Source organism: Apiospora hydei (genome assembly GCF_038363865.1).
Source record: "Apiospora hydei strain CBS 114990 chromosome Unknown utg000005l_segment0_segment0, whole genome shotgun sequence".
NCBI lineage: Eukaryota > Fungi > Ascomycota > Sordariomycetes > Amphisphaeriales > Apiosporaceae > Apiospora > Apiospora hydei.
In genome coordinates, this window is record NW_027117364.1 from 169,819 (window position 1) to 187,483 (window position 17,665).

The 17,665-nt window shown below is 48.6% G+C and overlaps 6 protein-coding genes across 6 annotated transcripts; 3 read left to right on the top strand and 3 right to left on the bottom strand.

The window, feature by feature from the left end:
* Window positions 1–370: 370 nt before the first annotated feature.
* PG997_005497 (CHAT domain-containing protein) lies at window positions 371–796 on the bottom strand (the record flags this gene model as incomplete). Its single annotated transcript, XM_066809812.1, has 1 exon — window positions 371–796. One exon carries the CDS (start codon window positions 794–796, stop codon window positions 371–373), a length of 426 nt encoding a protein of 141 aa, XP_066668735.1.
* Window positions 797–1,573: 777 nt separating this feature from the next.
* On the top strand, window positions 1,574–2,046 carry PG997_005498 (uncharacterized protein; the record flags this gene model as incomplete). Its single annotated transcript, XM_066809813.1, has 2 exons — window positions 1,574–1,636; window positions 1,696–2,046. 2 exons carry the CDS (start codon window positions 1,574–1,576, stop codon window positions 2,044–2,046), a joined length of 414 nt encoding a protein of 137 aa, XP_066668736.1.
* Window positions 2,047–4,005: 1,959 nt separating this feature from the next.
* PG997_005499 (uncharacterized protein) lies at window positions 4,006–4,743 on the bottom strand (the record flags this gene model as incomplete). Its single annotated transcript, XM_066809814.1, has 1 exon — window positions 4,006–4,743. The coding sequence occupies one exon, from the start codon at window positions 4,741–4,743 to the stop codon at window positions 4,006–4,008; it is 738 nt and encodes a 245-aa protein (XP_066668737.1).
* A 4,198-nt stretch (window positions 4,744–8,941) lies between these two features.
* On the top strand, window positions 8,942–9,748 carry PG997_005500 (uncharacterized protein; the record flags this gene model as incomplete). Its single annotated transcript, XM_066809815.1, has 2 exons — window positions 8,942–9,183; window positions 9,241–9,748. 2 exons carry the CDS (start codon window positions 8,942–8,944, stop codon window positions 9,746–9,748), a joined length of 750 nt encoding a protein of 249 aa, XP_066668738.1.
* A 1,712-nt stretch (window positions 9,749–11,460) lies between these two features.
* On the top strand, window positions 11,461–12,509 carry PG997_005501 (uncharacterized protein; the record flags this gene model as incomplete). Its single annotated transcript, XM_066809816.1, has 4 exons — window positions 11,461–11,979; window positions 12,037–12,047; window positions 12,252–12,339; window positions 12,396–12,509. 4 exons carry the CDS (start codon window positions 11,461–11,463, stop codon window positions 12,507–12,509), a joined length of 732 nt encoding a protein of 243 aa, XP_066668739.1.
* Window positions 12,510–15,452: 2,943 nt separating this feature from the next.
* PG997_005502 (uncharacterized protein) lies at window positions 15,453–15,742 on the bottom strand (the record flags this gene model as incomplete). Its single annotated transcript, XM_066809817.1, has 2 exons — window positions 15,453–15,633; window positions 15,693–15,742. The coding sequence occupies 2 exons, from the start codon at window positions 15,740–15,742 to the stop codon at window positions 15,453–15,455; spliced, it is 231 nt and encodes a 76-aa protein (XP_066668740.1).
* Window positions 15,743–17,665: the final 1,923 nt, after the last annotated feature.

The window sequence follows — 17,665 nt, forward strand, 5'->3', positions numbered from 1 at the left end:
AGAGACAAACCTTTCGTGGCACAACAAGAACATCTAAACGCGGAAATGAACATACGGGACCCAGTATAGTGGTAGATCCTCAACAGACTGGACATCCATCTCTCAGGTCCCTCGACCCACCTTGATCCGAACCCGATATTTTTCTCACAGTCTGACTCGTCAACTTCTTTTTCACCTCTGTTTTGCCTTTCCAAACATTTCTTAGGGTGCTCTCTTCGATCCACCGGCTACGAAGTGCCCGACATGCATGATGAAATCCTTCACTTACAGAATTGTCGCTCGTCTCTTGTTTCTGCATCCACTCGTACGTCTTACTCGCTACGTCTACACAAGACTTGTCGTTAACCTCTCAGAGCGTCCCAATAATATGTCAGAACCCCGCAAGCTGGCATGCACCAATCAAGTGAAGGCCCTCGTCAATAAGTCCATCGTGCTTTACTTGACCCGTCCCGCAGGCCGAAAGGTAGGCAAGAAAAGGCTTGTTGCCGCGTAAGTTAACTTCAAACAAATCCGCCACCCTCAGAACGCCATCAGCGAGAACCAGAGCGCTGTCCGATGGGTCCGATGGGTTGGTGTGTCTATGACCGGCAAAGTGGAAGATCTTGCAGTCGTTAACGACGCGGAGAACCTCCTCTCGGTGAGGTAAAGGCTGGATCACCTGCAACTGCAGCACTTCGACCTCCTGCGATGCATACTGCAGAGGCATGTGACCTGGCGTCTGGGCCATGCTAATCAAAACCATCTTGTCTCGAACGTGTTGTACTGGGGCTACCGGTCGGTTTTGCCGATTGTTCATGAGGGCCCGAATAGATGAGCTATATCAAGAGATCACACGGTCCAGGACGGTTTTGGAGGGTCCGTCTATATGGTATCCCCCTGCGTGGATAGGAAGTTACGTTAGTGGTCCGGTAGGAATCCACTATACTCGAGGCTAAGTGCTCGCGGGCGTCTTAATAAACCCGAGGGCATTAAGAATAGGCCTAGTAATTATATCCCAGAGCTATTCTAATAACTCTGTATTTTAAAGACTAAAACTAGATAGAGTTTTCGCGCGAGAACGAACGTTCTCGATCTGTACACGAGGAAGGTTTAAAACGCTAAGCTGCTGTTCTTCCACAATTAATACATCGCAGCTATATACATTAACGTTGATTATAACAACTAGTCCACGTGCTGAGGCTGCTTTTAGCTCGTCTTCGCTCAGGGGTAGAGAAACCGGTCGAAGTTAAGTAAGTTTCTAATAGTCTTAATCAAATTATTAAATTCCCGCCTAATATTATAGCGTTAATTGTCTCCACTTAACTTTAAGGGGTTGTCAAGCAGGTCCCGAAGCGCAATGTACTGTATGGCGAGGTCAGGGTATTTTTATTAAAGATCGGATACGTCTGCATGGATCTCGCTTAGAAAGCTGGAGATGATACCGCGTCCAAGCTCGAGTAGTGTAACTGTATAGTAGTGTCACGGCGCTGAATACTGAGATTAAGCTAGTGGACCCTGGCGGGCCGACCTGGCCCCTGGTGGGGGCGCACGGGCCCCTGGTTGGGCCTATTCCGCCAGCAAGACCTGCCTGATCATGACTTGTAGCTCTTCGAGCTACGTCCTCGTCATTTGGTTACCCGTAATCGACCAGACTGTAGTAATAGAATCTGTTGTCACCGTGCCTATCCCGCCCTGTGAAGACCGCCCGTGACACAGATCCCCTTGCAGCTGATCCGAGAGGCAGCTCGGTTTACGGGAGGACCGCCTGCAAAGCTCCCACGGAGTGACGGGGACGGCACTAGCTCGAGTGAGAGCGAGGAAGAGGAAAACAGCGACAGCGAGGACGACGGCGGCTATCTTCTTGAGGCCATTACGCGACTTCGAGAGCTCTCGTTCCTCAGTACACGCGAGCCAGGCGCCAGCGCTTCCCTGCACGCGTATGAGATGCACAAGCTGGTGCAAGAAGCTGCTCGGTATCGTTTAGAGAAAGGGAAAGCAGCGTACTTTGTACAGGCTGCATTCGAGGTTGTGGATAATCTCTTTCCTGATAGCCGGCGGGAGAATTAGCTGCAGTGCGAGGAGTATCTGGTTCACGCGCAGCATGCAGGCGAATGGGACACACTACATAAGAGAGAAAAGGGGGTAGCGGCGCTGTTAACGCGGGTGTCCAAGTACCTGTACGATAGAGGTAGCTGGAGGGAGAAGGTGCCAGTAGATAAGACGGCACTGGGCCTCCGTGGTCGGATGCTCGGAGACAGACATCCGGACACGATCTCGAGCATGGCGGAACTCGCAGCGACATACTATGCGCAGGGGGAGGTCTGAAGAGGATGAGAGGATTACAGTGGAAGCACTAAGGCTACGGCGGGAGGTGCTAGGGGAGAAGCATTCGGGCATGATCAAGAGCATGGCGGATCTGGCAAGGGCCAAGTGAATATGATCATAGCCGAGAGCAAAACAACCAGGCAAACCCTCTACAAGAAATGATAATGCAAAAATCATCTAACATGCTGTTCCATTCTAGTGAGTTGGGAGTTGGGTGAATCAATTAGCAGTTTTCATTTGCCCTATTCATGCAGGCGACCATCGTGCCTGCAGATAATGTGAGAATGAAAACACAGTAGGGGCTGAAAGTGCCGCGATGAGAACAACGCGTCCTAAATGAAAATTATGGAGGAGTCGGTGAGCGTTGCCTTTAGCCCTCCATGTGTGACGGGAGAATGGCCTGAGGAGATCCTTAGATCAAGTGGTTGGTTCTGGAAGCCAGTCCTCAGTTAGTGGTGATTGAAATCATGTAACGCAAAACCATAGTTTCCACCAAATCAAGCCAAAGTTGAGAAGTATGTGGCATTATCTGATTGCTTGTGCGCATATAACGAATAAGCATTATCTGTGGTGAGTTGACCCCTACAATGCCAGTTGGGCGCTGGTGGGATTTGCGAAGAAGCGATGCTCTAGATTGGGACGCGATCAAGGTACCAGGCTAGAAAGCAGTTTGTAATCTTACCAAAAGCTACCCATCAAGCAATTCGAGTGCACAAGTGACGCTGCACATCACGATGGATGGTCTTTTAGGTTATAAACAACCGAGGCTATCAGCAAGCTCGGTATCTAAGAGCTGACGTCGAGAAACTAGGAGCTCACAACCGCGTGTAAACCAATTCTATCGGGACAGGTTCCGTGAGGAAAGAATGTTATTGACACAGGCGCGCCCTTAAGAGCCCCCATCCACCACCTAGACACTGCGAGGATGATGCAGGTTGCTGCAAAGCCTTTGAATCGGGCCAAATGACCTCACTACTTGGCTGTTGCGAAAGGTTCTCTGGTCACGAGCCCATCGAGTGTTGCTTGGGTTGTATGCCGAGCCCCATTTGTATGTCAGCTGGCAACTGTAGCGTAATGAACGGCTTAAGAGGTCATTCAATCGTATAAGTGACCGGGATGTGTATCATTGACCAGGACTGAAACACGTATCTTGGCACCGTACCAATAATATCATGAGCTAGGAAGCAAGCGGCGTTAGCAACCGTTGCTACGGTTCTCCCATCGAAGGTGCCATAGGTGCTTTGTATGTACATATGCTCCAGAACCAGTCCGAGTTGTTTAGCAAGTTGTTCCGCCCATCTGAATTGCTTGCTGTAGCTCTCACATGTACCCAGCCCACTACGTGGTAGCTGGGAAGCGCCCTCATGATACTGTGTGGCAATTGCCTCTCATGGCCTGCACGAAAGGCAAGCCGGGTCCAATCCATCAACCACATATCATACCGTAAACCGAAATATAAGTCCATGGCGTACCGAATGGCTCATGGTAAGCCTGCCGTGGAATTGCTTCATTGAATATGCTATACCCAAGCTCCCGCTTCCACTCATGTCTCCGGCACCGATGGAATTCTCTTGCCTATTCACGACGCAAAGAGGGGAGATGTCGGTTATTTGATGGGCCTTCGGTGATAGAGCATTAGAAGACCTGTCTGTGGCTTGGATAGCGCTTGCTATATTCTGGCGAGCGCTCATCGGCTGAAGCTCATGTCAGGTAGCAATCATGACGAACGATTGTCGCAACGACAGCTTCCACATGCCGTAAGTCGGGGGGCCAATCCGCCTCGGCTCTCTTGCAGTCAATGAACTCCTCCCATAAAAAACTCTCTTGCTGCTGGCTAGCACGATCTGGCGATAAGTTGATGATAGCACAGCACCGGTGGGTCTGCGATCCCAACTTCGAGCTTCCAACCAGCAAAAGCCTAGTCATGCTTTTGAAGTGACCCGAATTTGTAAGTTCATGCCAGTAGTATTTCATGTCGTCACGGGGGATAGCTATCGACTCAACTTCTCCGATGTCGGGATATTCTTCGGCGAAGTCGGCTATCGCATTGGGGCTTAAATGGAGGATGTCGAATTTAGGGCGGAAGTACACCGGTCTGGATACTTCAGTTTCGAACAATGGTTTAAAGTGCGCGAGAGCAACGCCGCGCGATTCTCTACACACATGGAGGAGTACCGGCGCGCGAGCAAAGCAAAAGAATGGGTGGGTATTATACATGTCTGTACTGTAGTCAACAATACGAAGAACACGCCGATCGGGCAACGCTTGCTCCCAGATTAAGTTTCGTAGTTCGGGCGGGAGGCCCATAGAATGGAAACGTGTTGGTTGCTGGCGCAGTAGCTGTCGATTCTGGTCGTTTAGTGCGTAAATCTGGTCTTCTAGATCTTTAATTTGCGCCTGCAGCCTACTGACTTCAGGTAAGACATAGTGAATGGCCATGTTGATACCTAGTGATTTGGGCTGATGCGGGAGTGGAGGGCAGAGATGTTGTTTATCGACGCGAGGGAGAAGAGAGCTATGTGAAAGCAGATGCCGTGTGATTTGGATGTTATCTATGATGGTCTGCCGAAGGAGGCTGAGTGCCTTCTTCACCACCAACACATCAAGAGAGACCTTTCGAATCTTTCGCGGCTGGTGTTCTCACTTCCGGAGTTGAAAGGATTGCTCAGCGTGGCGGCATTGGTGCGAAGTATATCAAGGTCAATGGGAGACAGCGGAGAAGCTGGTTGTGGAAGTAAAAGAGATGAGCAGGCAGAAACCGGGGACCATCCTTCCACACTAGCCAGGATGGCCAATCTGGCGGTAAATGCGAAATCGCATACAATTTAATCGCATGATCCTACTAGACGTCAGGGCTTGTTGTCAGATGTGACTTCACTGCACCTATGCTTCAATGTACGTATGGGGACTTTGCGTACCCCTGCTCTATGCCCTGGGCATGGACAGCTTGCAGTGGTTGTCAGCACTAACCGGGCATGACCTCTCAGACTCGTTTATTTGTTCAAAATCAACAATACAGTGCAAGAATACCCTCACATAATAGGATCGGTATTATGTGTAGGATTCAAAAGTCGGGTTTTAAGACCATCTGGGTCTTGATTTGGATTTCCAGCCCAAGACCTTGCGAGTACATTAGTCTTATAATAACCAAAGTGATATGCAGGCTAGATTTGTTTCGCTACGCTTTATAATGTGCTCGTCGCCGACGGTGTCTGGGACATTCACATGCACTCGCAACTTGACGCTTTCACTGCTAAAGATATCAATTGGCTCTCTAACTATCAATATAACTTTCTTCGCAATGGTGGCCCTCCTAAATGAGGTCTGGGGCAAGGTCTTGCAGTATCTTCCTCCTTTAGATCGTCAAGCTTTCAAGCTGATTACCAAGAATGCCTTCCACATACTCACATCTTCCCAGATTCGAAACTCGGGAATATAGGCCAAAATATTTTCTAACAATCGTGCCGCCTCTAACGCCCTAAAGCATAGAGTCGACCTAGCACTAATAAGCCGCGTACATAACATAGGAAACAAGCAGGCCGAGAAGCCATACTTGTTTCTAGTCACTACTCCAATAAACGCTGATGCATGTCAACAGGAGGCTGCCAATATTCTTCCTTTCTTGCGAGGTACGATGGAAAGAGATTGGCAGACGGGGGCATAGACACTTAATTTCCCGAAGTTTACACTAAATATCAATAGGGTGTATAACCATGGGAGGGATATTCCTCTCCCGCCGGCACATTTATCACAATTTATAAATAAGAAGACCTCGGTTCTATACTATACCAAAGATCGCCCCTAAAATGTGGCGTTAACGCGGTATAATGCTACTTACCTTAGATAAGACATTATTTTATAGTTAAAAGATACGCAGAAAATCTATAACTTAAGAGGCGCGCGCCGGAGCGCTTCGATAGCTTTATAACCGCGGGGGTATCTTACTTTTCGATACCTGGATGGCTTTCTAGTTTATTTTAAATAAATCTATTATCTAAGTCTAGACGACTACGATGTACCGACGAGGTGAATGGATACATTAGCCCTTCGGGGAAAGCGTTTCAATGTATACTTACTCTAAAGTTTTTATTTGTATAGCCGAATGCAGGATTACTTTATGTTCAGTCCGCCGATGCACCGCAACCTGCGAGACGGGAGCGTTTTTTAGTCTGCCCCGATAAGTCGGGCTAGAGGATTATCCAAGTCTTATTTGGTTTTCTACCTTGCGAGTACACTTTGACGAATGCCTTAGAAAACCCACCAAGTCTTCGTAACACCTAGTAAAGTCGCAGCCTTTCGTAAGACAACTTCTGATTTGAAAAATGCCCTTCGGCAAGACCCAGCCCTGCCTACCCAAGCCATAAGACCAGTCGCACACGCGCCAAGTGGCGGGCGCTAGACAAGGGGAGTTCATTCGCCCCACCGATGTACCGTCCTCAAAGTGTTAAAAACACAACGATGGGAGGCAAAATGATGGTCTGAAGTCTGCGTTGCTACTCGGTTTGCGCGCTGGTTGGCCAGGCGCAAGACCTTTCAGACTCCGTGACCTCTCTTCTCGCAAGGTGTGGATGTATGCATCCTTGTGTCGCCTGCATGACCGGTGGAAACGGATTCGTAAAATTGGAAATAAACGCGGGCACGGGTGGCCCGACCGTGGCAGTACGTATGCCCTGTGAATCAGAAACAGGATGCCAGCGGTCTGCTACCGACATAGGGACTCTCCGAGCCAGGCATAGTGTCGTTGGACTACATCGCTGGCGCGTAGAGGCAACGCCCCGCGACCGAGACAAGCGTCGAGTAACCAACGCGAACCGACCCGCCGCGGCAGCCGATCCAGCGTAGTGGGGAGTTCGCGCTAGACTCAAAGCCCTAGAATTGGCACTAGTACTCGTGTGCCTGATAGACAGCGTTTCCTGGCTCACGTTCTAATCTGGGTGGCTAGGGATCACGACAGGTCAAGGGCGGAAACGGAAAGTCCGTAAGCCACGTCCCAAAAAGCTTACGCAAAGGAAGCTTCACCACAAAATATTTTGGTGTAGTCTCCACGGAAATGTTCAATTAGTGTTCATTCGAAACAAGATGCACTGAACCGGTCAGAAAATACATCACTATAACGAATATACCCTGCCGGACAGCACCGTCGCATTGGCTGGCATCACAACACAGCCCGCCCACCCGAGTTCCAAATGCACCCAGCCATACCAGGGGTTTGACTCTATGTAGAACCCATAAGTACGATGGATCTCGATAAGCCCGATCGAGGCGGTTAGTAGCGGACCCAGCCGCGCTCACTAAGTAGCCCCAACGCCAATCGGGTTAACACCCGCTGCTAGCACAACAGTTACGCTCTCCTTGGCCGCGCTCACAGCCCACCAAGGCACAATGAGGACTCTTCTCTACCGCACGGGTGAGCGGTTCTGGTCTCGCCTTTATTGCGAGAACTTTCGGCCAGATCTGCGCGATCTCCAAGGCATCAGCCTTATCACTACGTTGTGGATCGCTCAGTGTCAATTAATCACTTAAGTGTCGGGGTCAACAAGCGTTGCTCACGCGATGATACCCCCATCCCAAGCAGCCAACGGGCTCTGAAGTGCAAAACGTTCGTTATACATCAGATTTTTGCACGTTAGGGTACCGTACGACCGCGGGGCGTTGCTGAATGCATCAGACTATTGGAATAAATCGACTGGCCAGCTACATAGGTATCCACCGTAAGTCCTCTAAGCTGGGGCGTGCACTTTTTGTTCTGTTAGGAGGTGCCAGGTTGTGGAGTTCCTGCATAAATACCTTAAACTGCCCAATCTCTGTCACGTGTGTTTTCTGCCCTCATTAGTTTTCCTTGGAGACTCGGGTTCTCGCGAGTGACATTCCGGAATAAATTACACTTCTTTTTCAAATTCCCAGCCCACCAATCCCACTTATCCTCGCATGCAGTCATCAATAATTGCATTCTGGATGTTTTTCCAGTTTGACCCCAAAGGAAGCAAGGCCTGACGAAACATGGCAAAGTCAGCCGTTGGTAAAGTGCGCAGTTCTATCGTGCCAGCTTCACAAGATCTGATAGGTCTTATTCGGTTACATGTTACCTAAAATGGTACCTTTCGGGCGTAATATAACGTCACAGTTGCGTTATCCCCTCGCAGAAACCTGCTTGTACTAATATCAATACATCCGCGCCGGTGGCAACCTGCGCTTTCAAAAGTGCACTTTCGAGCTGACTTACCTACCTGAACCAACTGGAAACGGGACAAGGCTGTGGTAGAAGTGCTTGATCATGCTTGGAGGGATCAATATGCCTCGCGCAGCTACCGCAGTAGCAAGCCGTGGACCCCATAGCGCTACGGCATATCAAGACAGTAAGCTGAATAGTTTAGGTGTAATAGGGCGGGATGCCACGGAAGATCGCAGCTAACATCTAAAAACAGATGGTGACGATGCGGAGTATGGGGGCCACTCTCGTGTTCGGTATATGGAAAGTGACAAGTGATAAGGAAGGCTCTTGTCTATAAAGGAGTTGCTGAAGCCTAATAACTCGAATGAATATATATCACACTACCCATCTATCTCTCGGACCAGACCCTCTTCGTGAACTTTATCTTCTTACCTTTCTCAAAAAATCAAGGACAACTTCTTCAGAATGGTTCACTTCAGCCAACTCGCCGTCTCGGCCCTCCTCTGCGCCGGCTACGCCACCGCCGCCCTGCTGGTGGACTATAACGCCACCCGCAGCGATGACGTCGCCAAAATGGGTCTGGCAAACCTCGAGGCCGCGCGGGACAAGCCCCAGCACGGCAACACGGCCGACCTGTACATCAAGGCGGACAATGACTGGAAGGGAGCCAAGAGCGCGCACTTCCACCGCAAGCAGGGCGATATCCGGTAAGAAGGAGAGCGCTCGCCCCTAAGAAGAACAGGACAATGACAACCACAAAATAGTGCCGAATACCACGCCCTCAGAGGAAATACTCAAGAAGGCAAGACCTACTTCATCGGCTACCAGTTCGCCCTCGGCTCGACCCCCGACAATATGATGGTGTTCCAGTGGAAGGAGTACATCGCCAACACGCAGGGCAAAGGCCAGGCCAGCATCCCGCTTCGGCTCATAGTGAAAAACAAAACACTGCAACTAAACTACGACCCAATGCTGTCCGAGGGGCGCCAGACGCTGTGGTCGGCGCCCATCAAGCCCAAAACGGTGTACACGGTGGCGCTCGAAATCCTGGCCAAGGACGCCGGGCAGGGCCACGTGCGCATGTGGTTGGACGGCAAGCCCGTCACGTTCGATACCACCAAGTCCACACTTCTACAGGGCAATATGTTCCCCGGTCGCAGCGAGCCCAAGTTCGGCATCTACAACGGCGAGGCGGTCGTGACGGACAACTGGGTCTATCAAGTGCAGATCGGCGAGGCCAAGAAGGATTTGGACTCCAAGTTCATATCTTAAAAGGGGAAGGGAAACAAACATCTACTGTAGAGTTCTACTTTTCTTGAGCCGTGGAGACGACTAGGTTCTGGTGCGGCGAGTTCAGTATGTCACGCGATTTGTTGTGGTTGCCTAATCATTCACTCGCTAATTACGGCAACTTAATATTGTTGATGTTTATTTATAATCGATCTAGGGTCGTATCCTACTTTGCAGTTATAAAATCAACATTAGTTCTGCTAAGAGCTCAAGTATATAGTTAACCCCTGACTCATCTGACCCCTCCAGCATAGTTTAAAGGATCCTCTCCCTTACGATTTACATAAGATAGATCGCACGTAGCATTGAAAACATTAAAATCTTGCTCGGAAAGCTATTATTATGTACATGTAATCATTAGAATAAAGTAAGGAACGTACGCATCTGCCCCCACCTTGAGTAGGCGAATTCTAAATGCGCAAGAAAGTATCTTTCTTTGTTGGCGAACCGGACACCTTCCAGTACTATATATCTCTCACAACAAGAAACATCTCTGCATACAAGCAGGTATATGGTTCTCATCGATTTTCTAGTATATAGAAGTGTGACGAATAGTTTCACATTCTCCCCAGATGTGTTCTGTTCTCCCTCTCTCCGCTGCCGCCGAGCTTAGTGAGCGCTTGGGGAGTATTTGTCCTCCTCCCCTTGGGAGTTACCCTGGCCCCCTGTCTGCCAGCCTGATGAATAGTATCCAGCGACCCCCATTATAGCCCAATGAACGACACGGACGGGTATATGCCAGCGGGTCTCCCATACCCGGATCCCCCAAAAACTCCTTTTCGATGCAACTAAAGAATATATGAAAAAGCAGGCATATCCAGTCTCTGTTAGCCTGGACCTGCTTTAGTCAAACTCCCAGTGGAGCAGCATCCAAAGAATAACTGAGACGAAACCTAGGCAAAGAATAGCTACAGTGTTCTGCGATACAATATATTTCGACGTTAAATTAAACCGGGAGGAGCAACCGTCTTAGGCTAATGCGTTTGGGTCACCGGAGGGGGATAGTCGCGGCATCTTACCAAATGCCATTAATTGGAGTATTTTTACGCTGACACCTGGCGAAAGTATAGTAGTATGCATTTATCTTGGTAGTGAGCCGGGCGGTCACCTTAAGAAGGCAGGTGCGTGATGGAAACGTAGACTGGCCATTCTAATTCGCCAGTTGAAATGAAAATAATTATGCAGGGAATCAGCTAAACAATGGGTGGCTGGCAGATAAGAGTAATATTAGGGGAGACGATTGTCGCATCCACGGAATTAAACCCCATGCCTTGTCGCTAGCGCGGTAGCAACTGCTGACGTCAGACCGGAAAACACAACGTAACATCAATCATTTCATAATGGGGCGAATAAAGAAAAGTTGCCGGCGGCAAAAAGATTCGCTTGGCGTGAGGGCGAAGTCTCTGACCGAAATTAAAGGAATTAAACAGGATCATATTGGACTCTCAGCAGGATCTCCCTATTATGCAATCGTCATGGGGCGGAGCTAATCCTTCATAAGTCGTACTTATATTTCTATAATTTGCTAGCTCCTCGCTATCTCTTTTTAAGATGTGTTCCGGTCAGGTATCCTTATGGGACGAGAGATAACACAACAGCAGAGCATAAACACATCGCTATCCACGACCTACCCACAATAAGCAGTATAGATTGGAACGGGATAGGATAGCTGGCTCGATTTTAAAAACCTCATCATGGGGAATATTTATGTCCGAAATACTTGGACGTTCTGTCTCATCCTGTTCCTTGTCCCCCTTTGTTTAGGCCATGATCAAACCGACACTTCCGCCTGCAATTTCACGATCGACTGGGTCGATTGGATCTTTCAGGGCAACTTCGAAGCCACTCAGGACTGTGGGGATTTCAACCTCATCCTGCAAGAGTTTGTCAATGATTTCAAACATGATTATTGCTTGGTTACGCGCCAGTATGTCCTTGGGTATATCCGCGAGGGTCTCCGTTTCAACCTTGAAGCTAAAAAAGACGCGAAGATGCCGGAAGACTGCGAAATAGAAAGGTGGTGGTACGAGGGCTACTACGACTACGAAAGGAGCCGCGTGGCCTTTTGCAAGAACGCGACGGCTACACATACGACTGCGCTTTCTTATACCCAGCCGTTTTTTAATTTGATCCACGGTCCTCGGACCTTTTGTCATAATAAGCTTAAGGAAGAATTGGCGACAATAGGTAACCCCGATATTGCAGGATGGGGTGTAAGGGACCTCCTTTCCTTATAGTTCGTACTTAACCTACACTAACGTTACTTATAGGTAATGACTTCGTACCTAATCCAGCTAATACTTGCCGTGTTCTTTACCGTTTCAGCCTTTTATTGCAATAATAGCTATATCCATCGGTGTACCAACAAGTCTTTCTTGGTCTTTTATAATACCTCCATAATCCTAGCTATCTCTATTGCTATCGCCTCGGCCGTCACATTCACGACAAAACGTGCGGAGTCGCCCTCTCTTAATAGCCACCTTAGGTTCCCCGAAGTCTACGAGTACCGGCTACTTACCATGGCCCCCGCTTTTACAGTCCTACCTGTATTGGTGGCACACACGCTCTACGAAGTAAAGCAGCAAACGGGTAACTTTTCCGCCCCCTATTGCCGACTCCTACTTCCTAGGGTGTCGGCGGCGCTGGTCTATCTCCTCTCTACAACGGTAATATGGGTAATCTGGTTCGTTGGAGATCAAGGCCGACAGTCCCCTGTTACCGTCGTCTTTGGAAACCGTCTTAACATCCGCGTTAACGACTTTTTATACCAAAAGGCGGGCATCTATACGCTGGTAATAGCCTGCCTAACGACGGCCCTGCCTTTTCTAGGTATGGTTTTATCTGCTTTGCCCTCCCTGGGCATTATTGTATCTACCCTGCCCTTTTTGGGCATTTTTTCATATATCCTGCCACCGCTTAACGTCATTGGACACGGGAATCACGGCCGTCTACGTCGCTCCTGGCGGCTTGGACTAGATTCGGTGCTCACCCAGCAGCCACGCTTGGAGTGGCCCGGATCGAGTTTCTGCGTGGTATGTCTCCTGCTAGCGCTGGCAGAGTTAATCATGATGTTATATATCCGAACACTCGCTATCGAGGACGGACAGGGTCAGACGTCGGAAACGGAGGTTGGCTTTGGTCAAATCTTAGCCTGCTTTACGTGGTTTCCCGTGCTATTTACAGTGGTATTTGGGTTTGAATTTCCCGGCTTGAAAGAAGCGAGAGTAGAGTCACAAGAGTCGACAGTAGACGGTGTTGAACTACGTTAGATGCATGTTGCAGGCTAGCCCAGCGTGGGAGACATCATTCGCTGCCAGGAGGTTTGACTATCAGCTATTATCATAGGATCTAATCAGATGGAACTTGGTGTGCCCCTCAAATGAAGGCCGACAGAAAGGGCAGGGAGGTTGGAGAAGTAGAAATGAGCGATGGGAGCAGGACTTGCGCACAATACTCGATAAGCTTCAATAAAGCGAATGTACGCCTAAGATTGATTTCGTATCAATGTGAGCAGCAGTAGGCCTGTAAAGCAAGAGTGTATGGGTCGCTGGTCAAGAGTAATGAAGTGCTATCTGAAGGCTTATCGAGGGCTGCCCGACGAAGCGATGCAGAGATTTATAGGGATAAGGGGTTTCCTCCAGGTCCTCTCAAATCCGCCCTAGAATTGAGACCACATAAGCCCGGGTTTATGAGTAGGAGGGAACATACCCAACGCTTTCTTGGCATAGAATCCACTTAACTAATTTCTACTCTTCATGTTATAATAGTCTCTAATCTAGGGTTTACTTAGGAATTCTACACTTCTAGGTTAATTTCGATAGTAATACTAATGCTAAGCTTTATCACTTAAATAAAACTACGTTTCACTTATAAAACGGTATATATTTAAATTTAATTACGGCTATGGTTATTTAATTTACTTATGTATAAGTTATAGAGTTATTAGTGGTTTTAGTAGTCCATAGTGGTGATGTGTCCGGAGGGGTGGTGGGGTATAATAGCATTCTATACCGACGGTAGTGGTAATAACGGTGGAGTCGGAGCGGCGACCCATCAGCCGAAACAGCCTACTTCTAGGGAGGAGCGCAACGAAACTGCCTATATGGGTGCCCTGACGCAGTCAACGGTATACCTAGCGGAGTTAAAGGACATCCATATGTCCCTAGGGATCACTATTAGGCTTCCACGACACCAACGGCAGTTCACTAGGATCGATATTTTCACCGACAATCAGGCCACCATCCTATCATCCTCCAGGTCCCAACGCCAGTCCGGCCAGTGGCTCCTACGCCAAATATCGGCCCAATTAACCACCCTGCGCCAGCAGGGCATATATGTCAATGTCCATTGCATCCCGGCGCATACGAGCGTCCCAGACAATGGAAAAGCCGACGAACTGGCCAAGTCGGCTGCAGAGACACTGGCACTAGCCGCTAAAGCGAAGGCCAGAGCCGCATGCAACCCCCGGCCACAGGCCCACGCTGCCACCCATAGCCCCCACACCACAGCGACCTTTACACTTCTGAGTCCCGAGGCCTACACGGCCCCCTAGGGGACCTGTACAGCACACACCCAGAGGGCCTAGGAGGCCTTTCACTAACCAAGCCCCCTTCACTACAATAACAGCTCAGCGCATGTTGGCCAAGAAGGTTACAAAACAGCGCTGGGCAGACGGGTGGGAAGGTGCAGCCCACGGAAGGGTCCTACACCACCGCCTGCCGAAGCCTGAGAAGGCCACCCTATTTAGGTATCAAGACCTGGAGAGGGCAGTGGCAGCCACTGTCTTTCAGCCCCGGATCGGTAAAATCGGCCTTAGGGACTACCTATGGCAGGTCCGACGTACCGACTCCCCGCTGTGCGACTGCGGGGACCGACAGACTATTCGACACATTCTACTCGATTGCGTCAAATATAGAACGCTCCGTGAGAAATTCTGGTCGTCTACCGGCTCCGGCTGGAAGGCCCCTAGGCCTCCACCACTATAGGAGTAATTTGGTAGTCTCGACGAGCCAAAACCGCCACTATATTTATACTTCGTACCGGCCTTCTAGGACGGCTCACGCGCGACGGTGGAGGAGGATCCCCTGAGTGAGCCCCCGAAGGAGCCCCTAGAGAGGCCTACGGAGGTGACCTCCCACACCGAAACGCGGTGAATAGCAGACCCAACGGAACATGACCAGCCCCATCACTGTACAATACATCCATTGGCCGGACCGCTACACTATAGCCTTATAAGTCGACGTCCCATCGTCTCGATCGGAGGTGTATTCGTACATCGCTGGTCGTTTCGGTGCGTCGAAAACCAAGTCACTGCCAAGTTCTCAGGAGAAAGACTCGGGAGCGGAAAACCCTGATCAGCTGAGTTACCAAGATAATTATGTGTATCACACGTACGAAGATCTCCGCCAGTTGGAGTATCATCAATAGGTAGAAGAGCAAGTTGAGTGGGAAAGAAGTATCTAAGACAACCAGCAACCATCGTTACCCAAACCCCCAAGTAGGCGAGGTGTCTCGATAACTCAAGTGAACATAAAAAATACAAGCAGCAGCAACGTCACGCAGTCTATAATCAGGTATCCGTCACATCTCTGAACCTGGCAGTCCATCTTCCATTGGACGATCTAGCGCACCAACGCGTTAACGGGAGAAAGCGGTGTTTGATCGAGATATACTAACTGAGGAGACTTCAACTTCGATTGCCATATAATGAAGCCTGTGCCCAAGCCTGATCAAACGCGGCGATGGCCTTACCAGCTTTGTCCACGTGATACTCCGCAGTTGAAGTCGATTTACGCTCATCTGCCATTCTCTCAATAACGTTTCCTTTTCCGTCGATGTATCTCTTCAGCATTACCGGCTTGGCCTTGCTGTGTGCCCAGACAGTATTAATATCCAACCATCGTGCCGGGACATGGCTTTCTCTTACCTCTTTCTTCCACCCTGCTTCTTGGGCTTTTGGCCGGAGTTTCCAGGCATGTTGATTTGATACACGACAAGGCCTGAGAAGACTGGGTACATGTGCTTGGATCTTGGCAATTCACTCAATGTTTGAGGGTCACAAATTTCTTTAATGCTCAGATATCATGAATTGAGATTCGAACCGATACCCGGGCAGTCGGCCATATCTAAACTGTCCCCCCCCAGATTTTGTCGATGTGGTTCGCCTCCCCTGGGGCGACTTGACTAAGTTGGCAACCAAGAGGCATATGCACTACTGCGGTTGAGGTTTTGCCCATACGCTCATGGGATGGATATCACAGATTTTGGTTACAACACTACCGTGGTCAACCCTTGGCGCTTCTATCATCTATTCCAATTGTACCCAAGCCAACATGCCTGATCAAAAGAAGTTCCGCAAGGAGGCCGATTCGTATTGCCCTGTTGAAGGGTGCAATGCAGAAATTTCGCTCGAACAACGTGAAAAGCATATATCACACCACGATATTGAGTCGCTAGCAAATACCAAGATCTCCGAGATATTGAGGGAATGGATAGAGCTGTGCTCAACATGCGACCCACAGACACACAGACATACTTTCCGCTTGAGCACTCCCGCTCAAGAGTCGTGGGACCGAGAAACGATATCAATCTTAATGGGACATGAATGGGGAAGATGGGGAGCCTCGATGACCCAGCTCCTATCTCATCATTAGCGGTGCAAATGAACGAATGCTCAATACATACACTATTTTATCCGCTATATCGGTATAGAGCAAAAGAATAATGGGCAACGGCCCCGCTAGCACTGCGTATCGCTTGGTTGCACGTCGCTTCTCGTGTAGTCGGCACCTAGAAGCGCGGGTAGTCTGGGCATCTTAATACAAATCGATCGCGATACTAAGATTCGTAAGTCCATGCTTTGCCCGAACAGAGCCGGAGCTGCGGTCCGCAGCAATAAGATCCTCGAGGCTATTAAAAACACGAAGCAACTGGATATGAGCTAGTCTCGATATATATTTTCTTTATGTACCGGATATAAGCGTATTAAGTGTTTAAAATATAGTAACGTGGTTTACTAGTAAGCGGGACATATTATATACCGGGACACTTTTTCCATTTTTCGACACTTTTATATAGGTTTATTTAACCACAACGCGCTTTATTAATTAAATTTACTCGCTATCCGATTCGCTACTCGATTTTATAACCTTTTTATATGTTCGCGCATTATGGCCTGTCTCGCCGCAGATCCCACAGCGCCTGCCGCTCGTCGCGCGCCTCTTCGATAAACCACTATTTTCGCCTTTATTAGTCGCTGGCCGCTTCCCTTTTGCCTTTTCGTCCTGCAGCCTTCGAGATTCCTTAATCGTAAGGGCTCCTCCAAGCTGGATTCGCGACTTTTTAGCTCTCCGGCGCTTCGAAAAGGCTAAATTAGCCTTTTGTAATATACGTATCTAATCCTTTATAAGGGTTATTTTATATACGATTATATATATACTTTTTATTATTTAGTTTACCGCTTTTAAAATTAACGTTAAGGAGCTTTTTTAATAGGTAGACACTCTTTTTAATAAAAAAAAAGTGCTTAATTATTTATTAAAGGTTAAACGACGTTTAAGGGTCGTAAGTGCTAACCGTCCCCGGACGCGACGGGCTAGGTATAAGTATCTAGAGACGCATATTTAGCTTATTAATTACCTCGTTAAAGTTATAAAGTATTAAATTAAATATATTAAATTTAAATTTAATATTAATTTTCGTAAAAATAGTAAAATACGCGGCCTTAAACGCGATAAAGAACTCGAGCTTCGTATTATAATTAATCGAGGTTTTAATAAATAACTCGATTTTTTCGAATACGCGCGCTTTAAGGGCGAATAAAGTGCTATATTTAATAGCTAGAGTAAATAAAAAAAGTAAGGAGGTATACTAAGCGTAATAATGCCGTTATTTTTACAG